This window comes from Platichthys flesus, chromosome 14 (assembly GCF_949316205.1).
Source record: "Platichthys flesus chromosome 14, fPlaFle2.1, whole genome shotgun sequence".
NCBI classification, from domain to species: Eukaryota; Metazoa; Chordata; class Actinopteri; order Pleuronectiformes; family Pleuronectidae; genus Platichthys; species Platichthys flesus.
In genome coordinates, this window is record NC_084958.1 from 8,824,020 (window position 1) to 8,843,380 (window position 19,361).

Here is a 19,361-nt window from a genome sequence, read left to right on the forward strand (position 1 = left end):
TCATTTGGAGGCCTCTTGTGGCCAACCTGATGAATGCGGGTGCGACATTCACATTCATTATTTCCATTTTTGGATCTTTGACTATATCTGAGGAAGATCTGACTCATAAGCTGCTAAATGCTCATCTCATAGACTGTATATAAAGACAGACAACATTCCTCCACTTCTTCCCACTCTCCATGAATGAAGCCAAAATATCCCAGACAGGAACGCTGCCATCTTACGCATCATACGCGAGTCATACACAAGTCAGTCATAGATGTCAATCATGATGTTTCTTATTTAAACACAAATATTTGATCAAGAATATACATCTGACCTATTAGTTTGGTTTACGGAGGCAGGGTTTATAACCTATACTGCAGCCAGCTACCAGTGGCTGATAGGGTGCTTTGGCTGCTTTTCTGGAGAGTTATCTAGTCATCCATCTTTAAACACAGTCCCAATTAGTTCACTAACTAGTTGGCAAGTTTGTTTGCTGTTTGATACTCATTAATGTCCACACATTTCCTTTAATTTTCCCTTCTAACAATCTGTAACTGTGTAGGCCATGCTGACTATTCGAACGATTTGAACATATTTACTAGTGCAGGTTTAAATCAACTGGTTTAAGAGTTCAAAAAAAGTGTTCTAAAGCACTTCAGTGCCACTAAAATATTTATTTTGGGTGGCGTACTTGAGTCAGGCGTACTATTTGATCATGTGTGGAAGAAGGACGACACAGCACACGTTGAGGACATTTTCAGCTGGATTTTATATATCAATATATAGAGATATTCAAAAGCAATCCATTACACAAAATGAAAAAGTGAAAGCAGTTTGGTCTTATTCCAGTTCATTTTTGCCTGTACAGTGAACCCTGTCCTTTTACCCCCCCCCCCAAAAAAAAAACATAACAAGGGAACATTTTAAAAGTAAACAAAGGCACAAACAACCAAAAACCAAATCATGTCATTAACACTGAGGTCGCGAAGCGTTGCAAGGATGTGAGAGGGAACACAAAGATGGATGTCAAACGATGCACGGCAAGAAAACAACACAAATCACTTTGGTGGGTAATTCAAAGTCGGTACAATCAGGGAAATTCAGAGCTTTATACAAATAAATTAATATACCTGTCGACACTTTATCTAAAATCTTATTTACAGCTTTTCTTTTACATAATCCTATAATACATTATCAAAAACCTTATGAAAGCATATTTACAAATCAATGAATCAAAAAGCACCCTCAGAGCTTCTCCAGTCTCACAGACACACGCACACACACACACTCACTCACACACACACACACACTCGCACACGCACACACACGCACGCACATGAGCACACGCACACACACCTTCATACACTGTTTTCCTCCATGCAATGCACAGAAGGCATTCTAAGAGGGCTGTGCAACAAAGAGCATACAAAACAGTTTCAAATATGGCTGTGGGATGAACATTAGCACTCACATGCATAATAATGAATGCACACACACACACACGCACGCAGACACACACATACCAGAGTTTTAAAGTTGTACGAATGGAGTAACAGCATTAATGACGGGTATAAACCAGCACGGAACACACTCACTTGACAGGACAAGTCGGCCTCATACACATTACATCAGAGTTGGATTTGTGTTTTTGTGTGGTTACATCACATGACAGGTCACTCTCATCATGCAGCCACCAGCTGGGCTCTCCCACATTGCACTATCCCAAACTGTCTGCTCGGATATCGGCCACCTCAGGAGGAGGCGAGCGGGCTCGGAATCTCGCACGCTTTTTTTGTGAAAGTGTGCGTGCATGTGCGTGCATGTGTGTAAATGTGTGTCAGTGTGTGTTGCCCGGAACAAAGAATGGCTGCGCTGTCAGTTGGTGAGCAATTATGCATGCTGTTTGTGTTTTCAGAGGCCAAGTGCACATTGTCTCCGTCGTCTGGAGATCAGCGTGAGCCAGCCAGCACTGCGCCCCGTGTGAGTGTTCGTGTGCAAGTTTGTCACAGTCAAGTTCAGGTGATCAAAGAAAATCGAAACACTGAAGTAATTATTGTCAACCCACGTAACTCAGTCTTTTGCTTCTCCCGAACCGTTCGGCATCTAAAAAAGTCACAGCTCCTGAAATGTATTCCACTTCTCTCTAACCCTCACAATCTCTCTGCTCACAGAAAACCAAGGTCTACAAATTGTATTTGTTAATTTTTCTCCTTTCCACTGACTTGCTGTACTCTCCCAAAACTCTGGGACGTTAGAGGTAAATGAATAACTGTGAAATGCAGGACAACCCGCTTCTACAGGTTTGTCTCTGAACCTGAAAGTAAGAATAAGATGTGGGTGGTAAAATCAATCTGAGAATAAAAAAATTGTACAGAAAACACATCGAGGACAATGTTAACTACACAACACGGCTTCAGTAATGACATTTATGATTGATTCTGACACGAATCTGTACAGATTGTCCCATCAACGCAGGTACTGTCCCACTTCCACAGCTCCTTCTCCTTCCTAAACTGTGTTCCCAGAGCTCCAGAGCCCATTGGGAAAAGCACAGAGCCAGAGTAAGTACATCAAGGACGAAACATAACCTCTCACTAGCCCTGTCACAAAATATATGACACACGGCACACACCTCACTAAGTTATCAATGTAAAAGACGAGTCACGACAGGAACCAGTTTGACTCTGTATCCCAGCTTAGGTCAATTTTGGCACACATTTTAAAACTCTGTGATCAGTTCTCAGTATTTACCAGAGGAAAAATAGATCCAGCTCCAGCACAGAAAAGGTTTGACACGACTTATTGTTTTTCAAATGGAAATTGGCATAGTACAGGGCTGTGAATGGCTGCGTGTTACACTGGATGATATGTTGTTAGTCCCTTCAGCAGACTCAGTCCAAGTCACCCCTGACCTCACTGTGTGTGCCTGTGCCTGAGCGGCCATCTTCTCCGGAAGTCGCCCCTTTTCAGATCACTTTGCAGTGGAGAGCATCGGCTGCTCCGTGTACCAGTGAGTCCCCGGATCGGGCATGCTGCCCCCGAGGGGTAGCGCGATGAACTGCGGGCAGGTCCCACCTCCTGCCCCCACCACTCCCATGCTGACACCCTGCTGGTACGGGTGGTGGTGCGTGTGGTGCCCCATGCCGTCGGTCCGGCCGATGTGGATCTCGTCCTCCTCGCCCTCCCCGGTGGTCTTGCGGTAGACGGGATTGTCGAAGTTCATGCTCTTGGTGGAGTTGCGCCGCCAGTTCCGCCAAACCAGGTAGACTCCGGAACAGACCAGGCCAAACACCACTGTGGCAACGATAGGAACTGCACGCGATTAACACACAGCGGCAGGGAAATGGGAAGGGGGCAGCGTTAACAAGGCAGAACGAGTCCATGGCATGAAAGGAGAGGCACAGGGAGGAACAGCATAGGCATGCAGGGGACAGAGAGGGGCAGTGACACACAGGTTGTGTGTGTATGTGGCTCAGCCAATCGTCAGGTCAAAGTCAGGTCAAACACAGACTAAGAGAGTTTTGACTCAGTTCTGCAAAGCTAGACTATTATCTTTATCATCTAAAAACCCTCACACTTCATCACTATCTGTTGGCAGCTAATGCTCAGCAAATCTGACCTTGAATAAATCATGTTATTTGGATATTTTTTTCATAATTAAATTCACAAATTAAGCTTCATTCTTTCTCTTTTTCTTACATCCTCTTGCACTGTCTGCTCAGCGGATGAAATGCATTAAGAAAACTTTCCATCTAAACTCATTGGCTTACTCATGTTGTTCATGTTAATTTACACATTGCAGTAGTTCTGCATCTTCAAACGTCAAACTGTACATGAACAGAAGATTCTAATAAATAACATCTTCCACATAAACAGTTTGTTTGTTATCCTCTATATAATTGTATAAGTGGTCTCAAAGGAGGACCAGCTTACTTGGGAGAAAATACTCCCGGAGGTAATTATTATTTAAATGTAACTGTGTTCTTCTGTAAAAGGTTGGTGTTTGTCTAGTCTTTGCAAAACCAAAAACATGAGAGTAAAGTGTAAGTAATAAATTAAACTGTGTTTTTATCAGTTGTAATTTATTCTGCAGTCATTAGAATGTTGGGCTCCGTGGCCTCCGAGTCGTTAACAACATTGAAGGCACATCATTAACTAAATACACTGAGGTTACAGGCTAAATAAACCTGTTTAAAACAATTACTCAACTCAAATTTGCTAAATAAAGTGAAGCTGGTTAATTCAACAATAAGAGTTTATGCAGATGTCTCAGCAACTTCATAACATTAAAAGATACAGAAAATATGTTAGTCAGACAAATTGATCTTACATATTTCGCTACCACGGTTATAATATTAGGATTTACTTGCTCTGCATTGAAGTAAATAAACAAATCTGTTTATTTCCATGTCTTATAAATTGATTATCACCTGGTTGACATGCTGAGTGTTTGCTTCAGGCTTTCAAGTTCGTACTCTGGGAATTTTCACACCTGAACGTCTGAATCAAGGTTGATCCGATTAGTTTCGGTTTCACACTGAATATTGCTCGTTTCCCCATTTAAGGGGTAAATCTTCCACTGCTATGGTGTAACCTATATGTCCTGTGGAGTTAAAGATAAACAGGTGAAACGGCAGTAGCTAAACAACCTAACTCGCCATTAGAGGTAGGAAAATGTTCTAAGTGTATTTTATTGCTCTGGTAAACTCCAGAGACAAAGTATCTACTGACAGGGAGGCCTCAGGCTGTAGCAGGACCCAACACAACAACCCAGCGTGAGGGGAATGATGCAGCGGGGCAGAGATGTCAGACAGGGAAAATGACTAATGAGATAAACCTCCGAGAAGAAGACCTGTGGCTTCTCTCGTCCCGCCACGGCAGGGTCAGTGAATTGAGCACAAGCAGGGAGGCCATGGGCGTCAGGTAGAAGGCAGCCGGCCTTTAGTGTGGACGGACAGATGCAGGGAAAAGGGCGCTTCGGGTGACTTACCGATGGGGATGACCACTCCGAGAACAGCTACTGTCAGGTTCTCGCCCAGGAGGAAATGGTCACCTCCAGCTGCAGGGAGAGAGGAGACCAGAGAAAGAGGAGTTAGAGAGAGAGAGGATGGAAACACAGCGGAGCCAGAGAGGATAAGAGTGGGAAAGCGTACAGGGCCGTGAATAAAAGATATGTACGAGAAGTAGACTTAAAGATAAGCGGGAAGGAAAAGCCGGTGGAAGAGGAGGGATATAAAAACGGAGCGGGTGATCATGTGTGTGTGGCCGTGAGTGTTTTACAAAGAGCGACAGATAGTGTAAAAAAGACAATGGAATAGAAATTAAATAAGGTGGGGGGGGGGGGGAGAAATGATGAGTCGGTTGGCATTTGCCCGACAGGCGACCTTGACGACGCAGCCTGACCTACTACGCTCCATCCATCTTTGCTCTGTCTGGCTCCAATGTCACCTCTCGGCTCGCGCTCATTTACATACTACACACTTACTAACACGTACATTTACACTCTGTACAAAGACACAAGAGCGCACGTGGCCCTCGCAGACATGCGACACTCCGCTCTGCACAATTTATGAAGGGAGAGGCGACGTTTCCTTGGCGGCGAGGTACCATCCATCACTCCTATTAAAGTCAGTCCAGCGTGGTCGTCGAGTCTCGCAGATATCTCACTTTAATGTCATCATTACAGTGAGGATGAGGCCGTTGGCTACATTACAAGTGTGAGTAGGACTAGAGGATGTGGTACTTGGCAGGAGACGTCGACGCTCAGGTGAAAGTTGTGCTTGCAGAAGACTGGGCTCATTCCCATTAGAAATGTTAAAACGCACAGAGCGAGCACTCTTAAAGTCATAAATCTTTTTGTTTTCATAAATCACAGTCAACCTACAGTGCTGTGACACGCTGCTGTCCCCCGCAGCCGTGGTGGAGACGACCACTGCGGAGGCTGTGGAGTGGGAGCCCAGCGCCTTCGACTCCTGCGACGACACAGGCTTGAGAGTGGAGAGGGGCGTGAGGGGGTCCAGGGCACCAGACGGAGCAGTGGTCAGGTGGGGGGTGGCGTCGGCCTGCGAAACTCCCCCTGATGGTGGAGGCGAGTCTCCATCGACAGCTGCACCAGTGCGAGGTATAAGACCAGTGCGAGGTGTGGACGTCAGCGTCGCGTTGTTTCTTGGTGCTGTGGAAAGGAAAGAAGGAGCAGAGGAAGAAACCTTGAGTGCAAGAAAGTGATTTATTCCAAATGTGGTACAGCCCCTGATAATGTGATTTCAAGTCTTAAGTATTTTTTTCTTTGGCATGAGTAATATTTTGACATTTTGGAAACTATTTCCTTTTTAGAAAACTAATCGGAGTGTTTCCCCAAATTTCAAACTTTAAGATAAGACAAATTATCTCATCATGTAAAATAGGGATATAACATCCATGGATATTGATCATTAACAGTCCAATCTCCTGTGCTATATCATAACTATGTGGGTGGGGACAGTGAATTAAATGTGATTGACAGTGACCCGCTGACATGAGCAAACAATCAACTGTTGTCACGTTGTGATTCAAATGTTAGCGACAGTGTCGTCAAATTAAGACTCAGGAGATGTTAGTTTATTTCCTCCCACTGTAGTCTGTTTAAATACTCTCCTATACGGATATATTCAGTTGTATTTCTGTATAAGATGAAACCTTCCGTGTCCTTTTCAGAAAACAACATAACAACATGTACGTAGGTTTTGTTTTTGAAAGTATTCATAGCTAAATATTATTAAAATCCACCAACATGATCAGGGGCAAATAACACCTTAACGATCTAAATGGCATAATGGCTATAAAAGTTTATAATCAGAAAAAAACATATATTATATTATTTTATATTATTATAGTATTTTTTTTCCAGATCTATTGTATTAGTTTGTATAGTGGTCCAGGTTACTGTATCCCCCCGTGTTGCTTAGCAACCATCCCTTTTCATGTCAGCTACAGTATGTTGCTCGGAGGGAAGATATCTAGTGATTAATTATCAATTATTAGCCACTATAAGATAAATAAGAATAGATTGATTACAAATGCTCTACTGTGTTAGCTCTGTGAATCGTGTAAAGGCAGTTATCAATCCTTTTGAGTTTTAGGCAATCTTACTCAAATAAAATGTTATAATGTTTCAGTTCTCCTGGTTATTAAACATTATGTTGGTAATTAAACATTCCAAATATGAATATAATTTGTTATCATGTGTTATTAATAACCTTTTCATCCTTGTTAACTTAGTAACTGTTGATTTTTCTGTTTTGCTGTGCTGTTACTTTAACACTCAATACTCTAACTGTGTGAGGTATTCATTAAAAAGTCTATTATTGTTATTATGTGTGACACTATTTGCTCAGCACTATAAGCTATTGCATTAAGCAACAATTCTCTTTTTAATCCAGTAGCAGCTTCTGGCCGGAATCCCACAACTGTCCCCTCTGATGACACACAAAAACCAAAAGCTCTGTAAAGTGAATCAAAATCACATTATCTGCACAGCGAGCACGGCGACGCTCTGCCCAGCCAATCCCTTCAAGTGCTATTGATTTACTAAATACCCTCAATTACCAGAGGATAAACACCGAAGATGACCACATTATCAATACCCGGAGAGCAAACACACTCACCTGGCACGCAGCCCCTCATATCGGGCCCCAGGACCTGTCCGTCGGGGCAGGCGCAGGTGTATTTGGGCGAGTGCTCGGTTATCTGCGGAGCCTTAAGACACAAGTACTCGCAGCCCCCATTGGCCACGCTGCCCAGATTGCAGCTGTCAGGGCCTGCAGACAGGGACGGAGAGACAGAGGAGCGGACATGAAGAATTACACAGTTGTGGTTACGTAAATAAGATTATCACTTATTCAGCTTAGGGAGAGAGCGGCGAGTCAGAGAGAGAGCGACAGAGGAGGTTGCTCTACTCGTATGGTTCCCCGCTGTGAACAATGTTGAATTCCCTTTCAACAAAGCCCATTACTTTGCGTAAACAAAATCTAGGAGACTACAAAGAATTAAATCTGGCAACTGCAGGAAGTTGCTGTAAATAATAACCAGGTTCTATGCAGCTTGGCCTGAGACAACTCCACTGTGGTGGTCCTTAACTTTTGAGTAAACACAAACTAGAGAACACACAGTGTAGGAATGGTAAATGTTGAATGGATTGTAATAATGTAGAGCTTTTCCAGTCCTATTGGCCAACCACAGCACTTTACATTCCATGCCGCATTCGCACACATGCAGCACTTTTTCTAGTGCATACTTTTTATAGACTGTTGAGCCGTCAGGAGCAACTCTGGGCTCGGTCTCTTGCCCATGGACGCAATGGAACGCAGACTGGAGGTGTCGGGGATCGAACTGCCAACCTTGTGATTAGTGGATGACCCTCTATAGCTGCTTTCAGACTTGAACTCTGGATTATGTCCTGATATTCTCAGGAGGGCTGTTAGTAAATTTCTTTCTCCTGAGTTTCTCTTGCCAGTCCCCAAGTAAAAACTCAGTGTCCCGGTGAGTTAATGTGAGAAAACAGCAGCTGGTTTGTCACAGTGTCAGAGCTGGATTGTTGATGACGTTTCTAACACATGACAGACGCAAAACTGACAAAAACACGAAGTCATACAGGATGAAAAAGTGGTGCCATATATGAAGAAGACATTGAAGATAAGAGTTTTTTGAGATGTGCTGCTGTGCTGAAAACAAAAACATGATCTCAGCAGTGGAATTAATACTTAACATCCTGCCTCTGCCTGCTGCAGCAGCTCAACGCTCCGGAGATTTCTTTGTTTGTGTTAACATATCTCAACAGAGAATCTTCCTCTGGACAAAATCCAAACCCAATTGTGTGTTCCGCCGTGAGTTCATGGCAGAACACAGCTTATATTTCCAGGGCTACAGCCGACCCCTCAAGATTGAACTGGAAAAATTGTGACAACAGGCAGCCGGAGACAGATCTGGAAACTGAAAAATCTCAATCCATCACTCTCGCGATTAAGTGGTGCGTTCAGTTCAAACCTAGACAGTCCTGTGAGAGAGAAGCGGGTCTGAGGCAGGGATTTGACAGACGTGCGAATGAACTGCTGCTCCCACAGCTTTGATCACTCCGCCACAGTCACAAGCCTCAGTATCATTTATTCATGTTGCCTGGGTTGAGATGGACCCACAGAGGAAACATGGTCACAGAGAAACGACTCTGCTCACATGATCAAAGAGCGAAGAGGTGTGATGGCACACCAGCAGAAACACATGCACACACACACACACACACACACACACACACACACACACACACACACACACACACACACCTTGCGGCTGCCGCAGTTGGTGGAAGACCACAATGTCGTGGGGGTCGTTGAGGTTTTCAGCCAGCGTGTGGAAGTCTTGCCCTGTCAGCCTGTTGGCCATGAAGACTGCCGCTCTGTCTCTGTCTGTCCAGTAGATCCGGTCCTGAGAAAGAGAAGGATACCAAACGTCACATTGTGTAAAGCACACCACAAGTTCATCAGGGTTGTATTGAACTTAACGAGCGGGACATTGCGGCAAACAGAAACACTGCTTCATACTTACAGTCCATCATTTAAGGGCATGGCCGTGCTAGGGCTTTTTACAAGAGGCAGTTTAAAGAAAGATGTATCAACACTGCTGATGACCTTGTTCAGTTTCTGGACATCGAGCATGTAAAGAAACCTTTAATATGACAGACAGACTGTAACTGAGAGAAAGTGTATGACAGGAATGAAATAAAACAAGTGCATATAAGTGATAAGAACAAATGACCTAAACAGAGAGAGAGGAGGATGAGAGATTTTACAGAGCCTGGCTCGCAGTCTTCACAAGTCCAATTTATTTGTGGAAAAATAATAGCAAGGAGAATCAGGGCGAGTGAATTATGCACTGATGCATATTTGTTGCCACAGAGAGAGAGAGAGAGAGAGAGAGAGAGAGAGAGAGAGAGAGAGATTTGGCCTTTGCTGCAAATGTGATGGGATGAGTGCATGAAGGAGATGCATGTGAAGGTTCAGAGGCAGCACGAGGTTTGTATTCAGCAGCAGTGAGCGACAGGCAGGTGATAAATGGTCCTGTTCTATAAGAGGATATAATCTATCACTTTGTTGTTAATTAACTGCCGTTTCCTCTGCGGTTCCTAACAGTTTGCAGTGTTAAATGATTACAACACTTCCTATTCAGATCCAAGTACAGTGGTTTAAAGGCAGATTCCCGTTGTTTATTAACTGATTTGTTTGCTTTGTTTCCCTCAACAGCTTGAAAAGACAGTTTTAGACAGGAGCCCATTTTTTCTGGCGGTTGCCTTAGAAACTACAGGCTGATCTCCAGTGAGCGGCGAGACAGTGTTTAAGTGTATGTGTGTGTATGTATGTGTGTGTATGTGTGTGTGTGTGTGTTTGTGTTGAGTCAGAGAGAAATGTTGATGTGATGAACGCCACAATGAGCCCCATTCGATAACACGGAGCTATTGTGTGTGTGTGTGTGTTGGACTTTGTGGAGGAGAAGGTCACCCTGCAGTCACACCAGGGCAGAGAGCAGAGACTTGTATCGCACTGGAGGAGATTTATCATCGTTGCTCTGGGTTACACAATGTGCTGTCTGCAGGCTGGATGAACAGTGCACGGTGAACATCTCAAGGTTATGCTTTTGAAGGATATTCTCCTTTTGTTAAGAGTATGAAGAAAACGAAATAGAACTCCAGCCCTGTGGTTCTACGCCTCCACCAACCAGTGCAGCTCAAGTCTAAAGAATCTGTTTTCCCACACTCCTATGAGGTCACTGAGGTCACTGTATTATATCTGTAGAGGAGAACAGTGCCTGTATAATTCCACAGATACTGCCTTCGCTCTCTGAGCAGTAACCAAGGTCAGGTTATAGATAAAGGGCCAACCAACAGTTCATTGTTGTGTCTACGCTTAGCGACTAACTCAGATGCTCCAGACGGAGAGGCACCAACTTCAACTCTCTTGCGTATTACACCAGGTATAAGACGTAAGGACACAATGGGATTTAGTTATGCATACTTTAGGCTTAACTATCCAACAGGACGCAAACACCTAGATGTAACATAGACGGTGACAGCAATTTTACCCATTCATGGATGTGCTGTTGGAATGGTGGACTCGAGCAGAGGGAGATATACTGGGATGCTGTGGGAGACATCTTCAGAATTGGGGGTCACAGTTTTATCATGTTACTCTGTTAGCGTTTGTATATTGTTCCACCTTCTGGTCTCCTTGATGCATCAAGTCTACATTAAACTATTCTGCATAAGACATCAGCTGCTGCTTGAGTTCTTTCACCAGCTTCCAGAAAACTTCCATAACACTTGTGACCTTTGACCTCAATTCGTTCAAGAGACATGTTTAGTTAGGCTACCGTGACTTTGACCTTTGACCCATGACAACCAAAATCGAACCAGTTCATTTGTGATAATTTGTGATAATTTGTGCCAAGTTTGAAATGATTACCTTTGCCCGTTCTCACGATAAAATTTTCATGAAACAACTGTTCCACCTTCAGTGCAAATAAAGGTTTATAACTTATATGAAGATATTCCAAGTGTTCACAAAGTGTTCACGAATATTATAATATTAAACTGTACAACAACACAACACTAATAAGCATGTGTTATTTAATTTTTTACATTTAAAAATGCCACAAATTTTAAAAATCAACCTTAAAACCCACCTTCGGTCTGGCTGTTGAACAGACTGGTCTTTAAGAAATATTAAGTTGTATCTTTTAGCCATTTATCATATTATATTAATTTTAATTTAGCTATATTTAGCATTTATTCATTCTCGAAAGGTGCTACTGTAATAAAGTTTGATTGATTGATTGATTGATTGATTGATTGATTGATTGATTTGATATCTGATATCTATCTGATAATACTTTTAACTCAGGTATTGGAATGTATCACTTGTACTTGCAGTGGAATACTGTGTGGTTACTACAGAGTTGAATCTTCTTTGTGCTGTTCCTACTGTCACAGGAGGGACATATTTTTATCACCCCGGACAAGTTTTCTTGACCTTTGAGCCCACGAATTGAATTCCAACGTGGTTCCTTTCAAAAAATTAATTCTTATAAATATACACTGCTGCTGAATGAATTCTGTATCTCTGTTCCCGCTGAGACCAGCTCCCCCTAGAGAGGAATGGCACTGGGAAACAGGTCATCAGGGGGATGTTTTTACCACCCATGTGAAACTGTCTGGAAGATTGCTGTGGCTGCACCAACAGGGGGGAAACCCAGGGAGGAGTTTGTCAGCAATAGCAGCACAACTCTGTTTTCACACAAACACAAGCAGCACAGAAACCACGAGGCAGCAGATTTACTGGACTGGTTGGCACTTAAACGGATTTCTGCTCCAGGACGGCCCTGACACATCGGACACTCACACACACACACAGAGAAGTTGGCTGATGACCACAGTGTGAGTGTGTGTGTGTGTGTGTGTGTGTGTGTGTGTGTGTGTGTGTGTGTGTGTGTGTAGCTTTAGGCTGCCCTCTTTTCCATATAGCTATCCTCTGTTTAGTATGCTCAGTCTTTGCTCGTCGGCTCAGTGAAAAGGGACACACACAAACACACAAACACACACCAAATTGAACTCAACAGTCATTACATTCAAAACTCCCAGTCAGACTGCAGGCTCCTGAGAGGCTAATGAGATAGACGAAGATATGATGAGTTGTGGGAGGCTGAGTGATAACATGGACAGCTGCCCCAAATCCCTGAAGTCTATTGTCTAGTGGTACAGCATCAGAGGCTGTGATACATCAATGAAACATCTCTCTCACACACACACACAAACACACACGCACATACCTCAAAAACAGCCAGAGCGTAGGGATGTCCCAGTCTCTCTGCAGACGACATGTGTGTTCTGCGGTGAGCTCCGTTCAGGTCCACGCTGGCTATGAGGTGCAGCTTTGAGTCCACCCAGTAGAGACGCCTGTTGGCCATGTCTGAGAAACACACACACACACAAAGACACATTAAAACCACCTGTCTAATATTCTGTGAACCGGAGCCAATTAAAGCCCATGTCTGTCTCATTTGACCCAGAAGTGAGAGACAGATGTTAGTGGGTATTAGTGGGATTTTGACAAATGGAAAAGGGGTAAAAGTTAACACATTATCTCACATTATAATATACTGTATTACATTGCATATTGCAATCGGACACTGTTTACTGTTTTTCACTTTGCATTTTACTTTTTACTTCACTTTTTATATCTTTTATCTTTCATATATTTGTATTCAGAAATGTTTATGTCAAAATAAATGCTACTTTGTATAAATATTGGAAAAAAGTGAGTAAATAAGAAGTAAACAGTGAGTTAATATATACTGGTTTTCTAATTTGTATTGCTTTTCACATGTATTTTGTATTTATTGCTTTTTATGTTTCTATGTTCATTGTATGCACCAATAACCAGAGCAAATTCCTTATAGGTGTAAACCTACTTGGCAATAAAATACTTCTGATTCTGATTCTGATTCTGATCCACATAAATGCCAGGGGCTCAGGTTTAGGATGTAAGCAGACCAGTGTCTCCTCTTGCCTGGTAAGCAACACACACAAACTGTCCACGTGAAAAAATAAAAGGTGTGATTCCTTCATTATAAGTAGGACTTTTTTAAGCTGAGCAGAAATTGATTCCCTTCACAGTAAACACTCCTGCACTCTGACCAACAACTCCTTTAGGTGATATTGATTGCATTTTAAATATCAGTTTCCCACAATTACATCAAGTCAAGTTTTACTGAGTCAATGCATAACTTCTAAAACGCCTCAAATATCATTCCTGGGCAAATGTGATTACTTCGTAAATCAATTTCTTTCCAGTATCATTGAACATTTGCAATATCACTTTCATTAACGTTTGACCTTTACCTATAATGAGTTGATGGAGTCCATTAGCTCTCTGCACGTCTCTGCTACAGGCACATTTAGCAACACACAACAATTACTTGAAAAGCGTAACACAGAGCAGAGTGTAAAACCTACTGCAGAATAAAAAAGCTGTTTTCTCCTCACCTAGAGTGATGCCATTGGGCCATTCAATGTTATCAGCCACCAGCACCTGTCGGTCCACTCCATTCATCCCGGCTTTCTCTATCTTCGCTCGAGTGCCCCAGTCTGACCAGTACATAAAGCTGGATTGAAGAAAAGAAAGCACATTGATTGTGTTATCATACACTGCTCATGGAGTGCTGCTGTGCTCAGTAACAAATGTGAAAATAATAATGCCTTAGTCAGTATTAAACTAATTATACTGCATTTTATAAACTTTTGACAGTTGATGAAGTTTCGAGTGTCTGTACAGAAGGTAGAACTCTTTGTCTCAGTTCTCGCGGACGCCTGCAGGGTAGCTTTCCTCACTTTACGTCAATGTCTTTTTTTAGATAAAGATCAGACAGCGTTATTCTCTATATTTATTATCGGGACTGTCTGCACCACAATGTTTGCACCACCAGGATGAAAGGGGGAAATGCAGCCTATTGTAGGACAATTCTATAAAAGACTGAGAAATATAGGACAGGAAATGAGAATTTTTTTTAAAGGCAGCAGAATACCATATCACCGCAGACTGAACACTAACGCAGTGGTAGCACTGTCTGGGATTTAATGTCTGGGATTACTACCTGTAAAATGTCTTGAACAATTGTTTTGTATGGGACACAGACAGCGTCCCTTAATAGCCAGTGACACATGATGAAATCACTTGTGATGGCCGACACAGTGACAGAAAGATTAGATTCCTGCAGCAATCTGAAAGCTCACTTTATGGGAGCTGTCCGTTCAGCACCACCAACCCACAACACACGTCAGGTTATCTCCCAGGTACTTTCTGCTTACACTCATTTATTTCTGCTAACATAATAAAACCTATTGTCTTCCAGTGCTGTTATAAGGATTTAGGCAGACATCATACAGCCTTGTGATATTATAACTTGCTTTTTATTACTCTATATTACTTATTATGTACAGTTTTCTTTGTGTAGAAAAGTGATCTTGCGAAGATGCTTTTTTAATGAACAAAAATTTCTCCGAGTGATTTTTATTATTCCATATGACAACTGAGGGTAAAATGTAACCATTTCTATGTTTAAAACATATACTGTGTATAAAGCTGGATGAAATGAGGGCTCCCCAAAATGAAGCCAAATCATCTTATTGACCCCTAGTGGCTGGCTGCAATTTAGGTCATAAACCCAGCCACCTTCATGTGGATTGGACATGGACCAAAAACAGGTCAAAGTGTTGTTAAAATATTTTCCATTTACGTAGCAGTAATCATACTGAAGTTTGTTCAAGTGTTTTACTCCAGCAAGTTTCGTTTTAATCACTGATTTGTTATTAAAATAGGGTGAAACATTATGATTGACAGCTGAGACCAACTCGTAGGTTAAGTGAGTGTATCGCTACTGCGGCTCTATCCGCTGATTAATACTGTGCAGACTCCAAATGGTCAGGTCAAGATTGCAGCTTCCATATCTGTGATATCATGGCTTCATTTTTTTATAAAAAGGAGAAGAGAAAATGCATCCATACTGGCTATGGTTTATTATAAATATATATAATATTTTCATCCTATAAGAAGGCAACTTATGTGTTGTGGTGCACTTTTGGCCCCTTGTGTATTAATTAGTAGTCTAGCCTTCAATTTAACTCTGTGGCAGTGTTCGATCATCAGTGTTGGTAAATAATCTGCCTAACCAGCCATAGTTAAATGGTTACCAGGCAGAATGTTGTGACCAAATTGAAAAGTACACAGTGGTTAACGCAGTCATTTCCATATAAATAATTAATAGTGATATCTAGTGAGGTTTCCTCACAGACAGAGCTGAGATTTGTCATCAGAAGAAGGATTCAGCCTGTGCTGGATTCCTGTTGGGCAGCTGTGATTTGGTATGTAACATGCAGAGCATCTCACTGTGTGCTTGCCTCTGCTTGGGCTCTGTGCCTGTTTTTTAAGTGTATTTGTTTTCATCTTGGGTTCAGATCACCAGAACACAAAAGCTGCAGAAAGACAAGTTGGCACAAATTCGTAAAGCTCTCCAGATTAGGAGCGATCAGCCAGTATGGAATTTACCAAAAAAAGCCTGAGGAGGCTAAATGGGTCACAAGCTTGTTACTCAGGATTCCCATGTGTAGCAACAAAAGTCCTCTTCTGCTTGTCATTAGACATGGTCCAAGAGAAGGATTCTAGTTATTCAATTTTCCTTTTCAAGATGAAATCCCTTTTCCCATCTTGACCTGGGGTTATCAACCTCTGTCTTCAATATTATACATAATTAATAAAATAGATAAAGAGATGTAGAGGAGGGCCCCCCATGTAGTAGGACACCATTATAAACGTTTGTTTATAGCATACAGTTCAATAATTATCATAGATTTTTAAATCTATTGGTCAGCGATTTCTTGCATTACACTGATTGATAGAGAGAATGTTTTAACAATCAGAATCAGGGAACCATTCACATCTTTAATAATGGCTGTTGAAAAATGGGTCAGTGATTCATTCATAAGTCCAGTTTCAAGGCATTTGTTGTTGTGAGCCCCGGATGTATCCTTCTTACCCGTGGTGGGGATCCAGGGCCATGGCTCGGGGCTCACTGAGGTCGGAGTTGATGAGCACGCGTCTCTTGGTGCCATCCACGGAGGCCACAGAGATGGATTTGTCTCCGGAGTCGGCCCAGTACAGGTTGTGTTGGAGCCAGTCCAGAGCCAGGCCCACAGGGGTCTGCAGGGCTGAATCCACCAGCAGCACCTGCTGGGAGGGGTCGCTGGCCTCATGGATGAAGGCACTGCAGGTGGAGGAGAGGGCAAGAAATGAGGACAGGGAAGAAATAGGAGATACAGGGAGTGGAGGCAGCAAAGGGGACAAGGAGTATTCTGGCGTGCTGATAAAACGTAAGACACACTCTATAGCAAGTCAGCCATTACTGCAAAAATCAATGTGGAGGGATGCTGAGAGGTCTGTGGGCTCTGTGTTGTGATAATAGGTCTGTATTCATGGTCTCCCTTATTACATGGCAGCTTGGAAAAGACGTTAATCATTGTTATAAGTGATTTAATTATAACATAAAGCATTTAACAAACATTTCCATAAAGCAACACTAGGTAGTTTTTATACCTTAAAATAACAGCCCCACAATAATTTGATGGCAGACAAACTTATAATAGGGAAAAGGGCGTGTCTATTATCTCCACAGTGCCCCCTGGAGGCCTGCAATTTCGCCATGCAACTCTGGTACACTGTGCTGGAACATAACGACCTCCAGAGGCAGATATCACAGACCGTAACCAAAGTCTGAGCTAACAGCTAATTGGCTCACCATTCCCAGTGTGGATATCATGGCAGAGCCTAAGAGGACATTGTCGGATTGAACAAAGAAGAGGAGATGAGGAAGGGACTGAGTAATAAACCAATCAAGAGTGAACATCTGAGTATAATTCACTGGTTGGCGAGAGCCTAAAGAGGCCCAAGGATGAAGGACAGATGCCAAACTAGTGCTGTTCTGCTCGTTCTACGTTGGGTGAAGTTGTAGACTAGTTTATCATTAAAAGCCAGATAAACGTATTTTCCTCGTGGGTGAAAAAGGCTTTTAATGTTATGTTTGATGCAAGTTTCAATAGTAATGTATCAATCATGAGTGGCTATAAAGAGGATGCATGAGCATATAAAAGTGTCTACTGTGCTGTAAAGCGACTACAGCGTGCAGGGAGGGTCTGGTGTGTGCGAGCTGAAGCCTTGGAGTAAACGCGCTGAGCAGGTTCATTCGGGGGTTAGCGTCCTTCTTAGGTGGAGCGTTTATCAGAATAGACAAGGCCTCACTCAGGGGTTAGCCCGCACGTTAATGAATTGGCCCTGGCAGAGTTGCTAGGTGAGGGCCAGGCAGATGTGCTCCCGAGCAGGAATGTGGATTTTCCTTCCCCCTGAGGTCTTTTCCCTTAATATCCATTTCATGAGGAGAACACAGTGCTCCAATTAGAAGGAACTCCGGGGAAAAAAACGTTGTTGGGATAACAATAGGAGGAGTGGATGGAATCTGAATTAATTAACAAGTCCGAGCAATTGACTGTTAATTAAAGCGGAAAAGAGAGTTGTTTTTGTCTTAAGGGCTTCTAGTAAGTGAACATGGACATAAACAAATTGTAAGTTAAAAATTCTTCCAAAAATTAAGGTCTCCCAATGCTTTTGATGAGGAACAGCGAAAATAACTATTGCTTAGTTAGACTCCATTTAGTTTAATGTTTATTGCTGAATTCAAAGCTAATCTAAACCATAAGATCTCAAGAAGTTGTGTTTTTGATAGGAAAACACACAAGTGACTCAGGTTCTTGTCTTTCATTTACCTGTAGATTCTCCGGTAAAAGCGATCGCACCAGAAAACCCGGTTGTTGGCCACGTCCAGGTCCAGAGCCACTGCGTTCTTCTGCGTTGACACCACCTGGCTGTAGTCCCTCTTCACCGGGTCTATGCGTCGGATCTCATGTCGGTTGGTGAACAGGAGGTACGGGCTTTTCCCTGCACGCAAATCAAACAGTATTTAGGACTGGATTTTGGTGACTATGGGCAAATAAAACAAACAAGAAGTCCGGGTCAAAGTGTGAATATGTGCATCCAACAAGTTGATTTATAAAACAGAGCTGAGGGAGGGTGAATACATTGAGAGTTGGGATGTTGCTCCACTGACGACCAGTCAAATCACTTCTGACAGTTCAGTAATGAGCAAAAAAAAAAAGCTGAAAGCTGGTACAAAATGACTCTCGTCCAGGAACTCGTTATATATCAATTTAAATTCAACAGCTAGTGCAGTGCATGAAAACAATTCAAACCTTTATCGTGTGAAATCAAATTTCAAACACATTCTGACCAATAACATGGTCTGGATTTAGATTGAGTAAGAAGTAATGGCTCTACCTGTTCTTTTGTCAATAATTAAACCCAGATCATAGAGCCCCGTTCAGAGGTAAAAGATGGGAATAAAAAACAGGAAAAGCCGATAAGTCTGAGAGATTGTTTTTTGTCCAGCACAGCATCAACACGTTTGTGTGTGCTGGACTTGGGACCATTAACCCTGATGGGAAGCACAGCGTGTCAGGGAATGATGTAGACCTTCCTCTGCAGTAATAGCACAGAGGCTTCACTACTGTCAAAAAGTATTGCAGCTTAATGTCTTCCTGTACATTTGTAGCACCGCAGTCAATACACTGAATATGATCTCTGAACACAGATCAATTACACCACAGAAGTTAATGTGAAGACGTCTAAATATCCTATATAGAGAATAAGCCTCAATACGCTACATTGTCTTTTAAACTACATGTTGTACTGAGA

General features: G+C 42.5%; 1 protein-coding gene across 1 annotated transcript in view; it reads right to left on the reverse strand.

Moving 5' to 3' along the window:
- Positions 1-753: 753 nt before the first annotated feature.
- LOC133968940 (low-density lipoprotein receptor-related protein 8-like) overlaps positions 754-19,361 on the reverse strand; it is an 88,121-nt gene continuing 69,513 nt past the window's right edge. The window contains exons 10-18 of the mRNA XM_062405199.1: positions 18,377-18,548; positions 16,597-16,824; positions 14,051-14,169; positions 12,835-12,974; positions 9,300-9,441; positions 7,629-7,781; positions 5,870-6,157; positions 4,976-5,044; positions 754-3,297 (exon numbers count right to left, since the gene is read on the reverse strand). Coding sequence (XP_062261183.1) covers positions 2,957-3,297; positions 4,976-5,044; positions 5,870-6,157; positions 7,629-7,781; positions 9,300-9,441; positions 12,835-12,974; positions 14,051-14,169; positions 16,597-16,824; positions 18,377-18,548 — 1,652 coding nt within the window. The 3' untranslated portion in view covers positions 754-2,956. The remainder of the gene's footprint in view (positions 3,298-4,975; positions 5,045-5,869; positions 6,158-7,628; positions 7,782-9,299; positions 9,442-12,834; positions 12,975-14,050; positions 14,170-16,596; positions 16,825-18,376; positions 18,549-19,361) is intronic.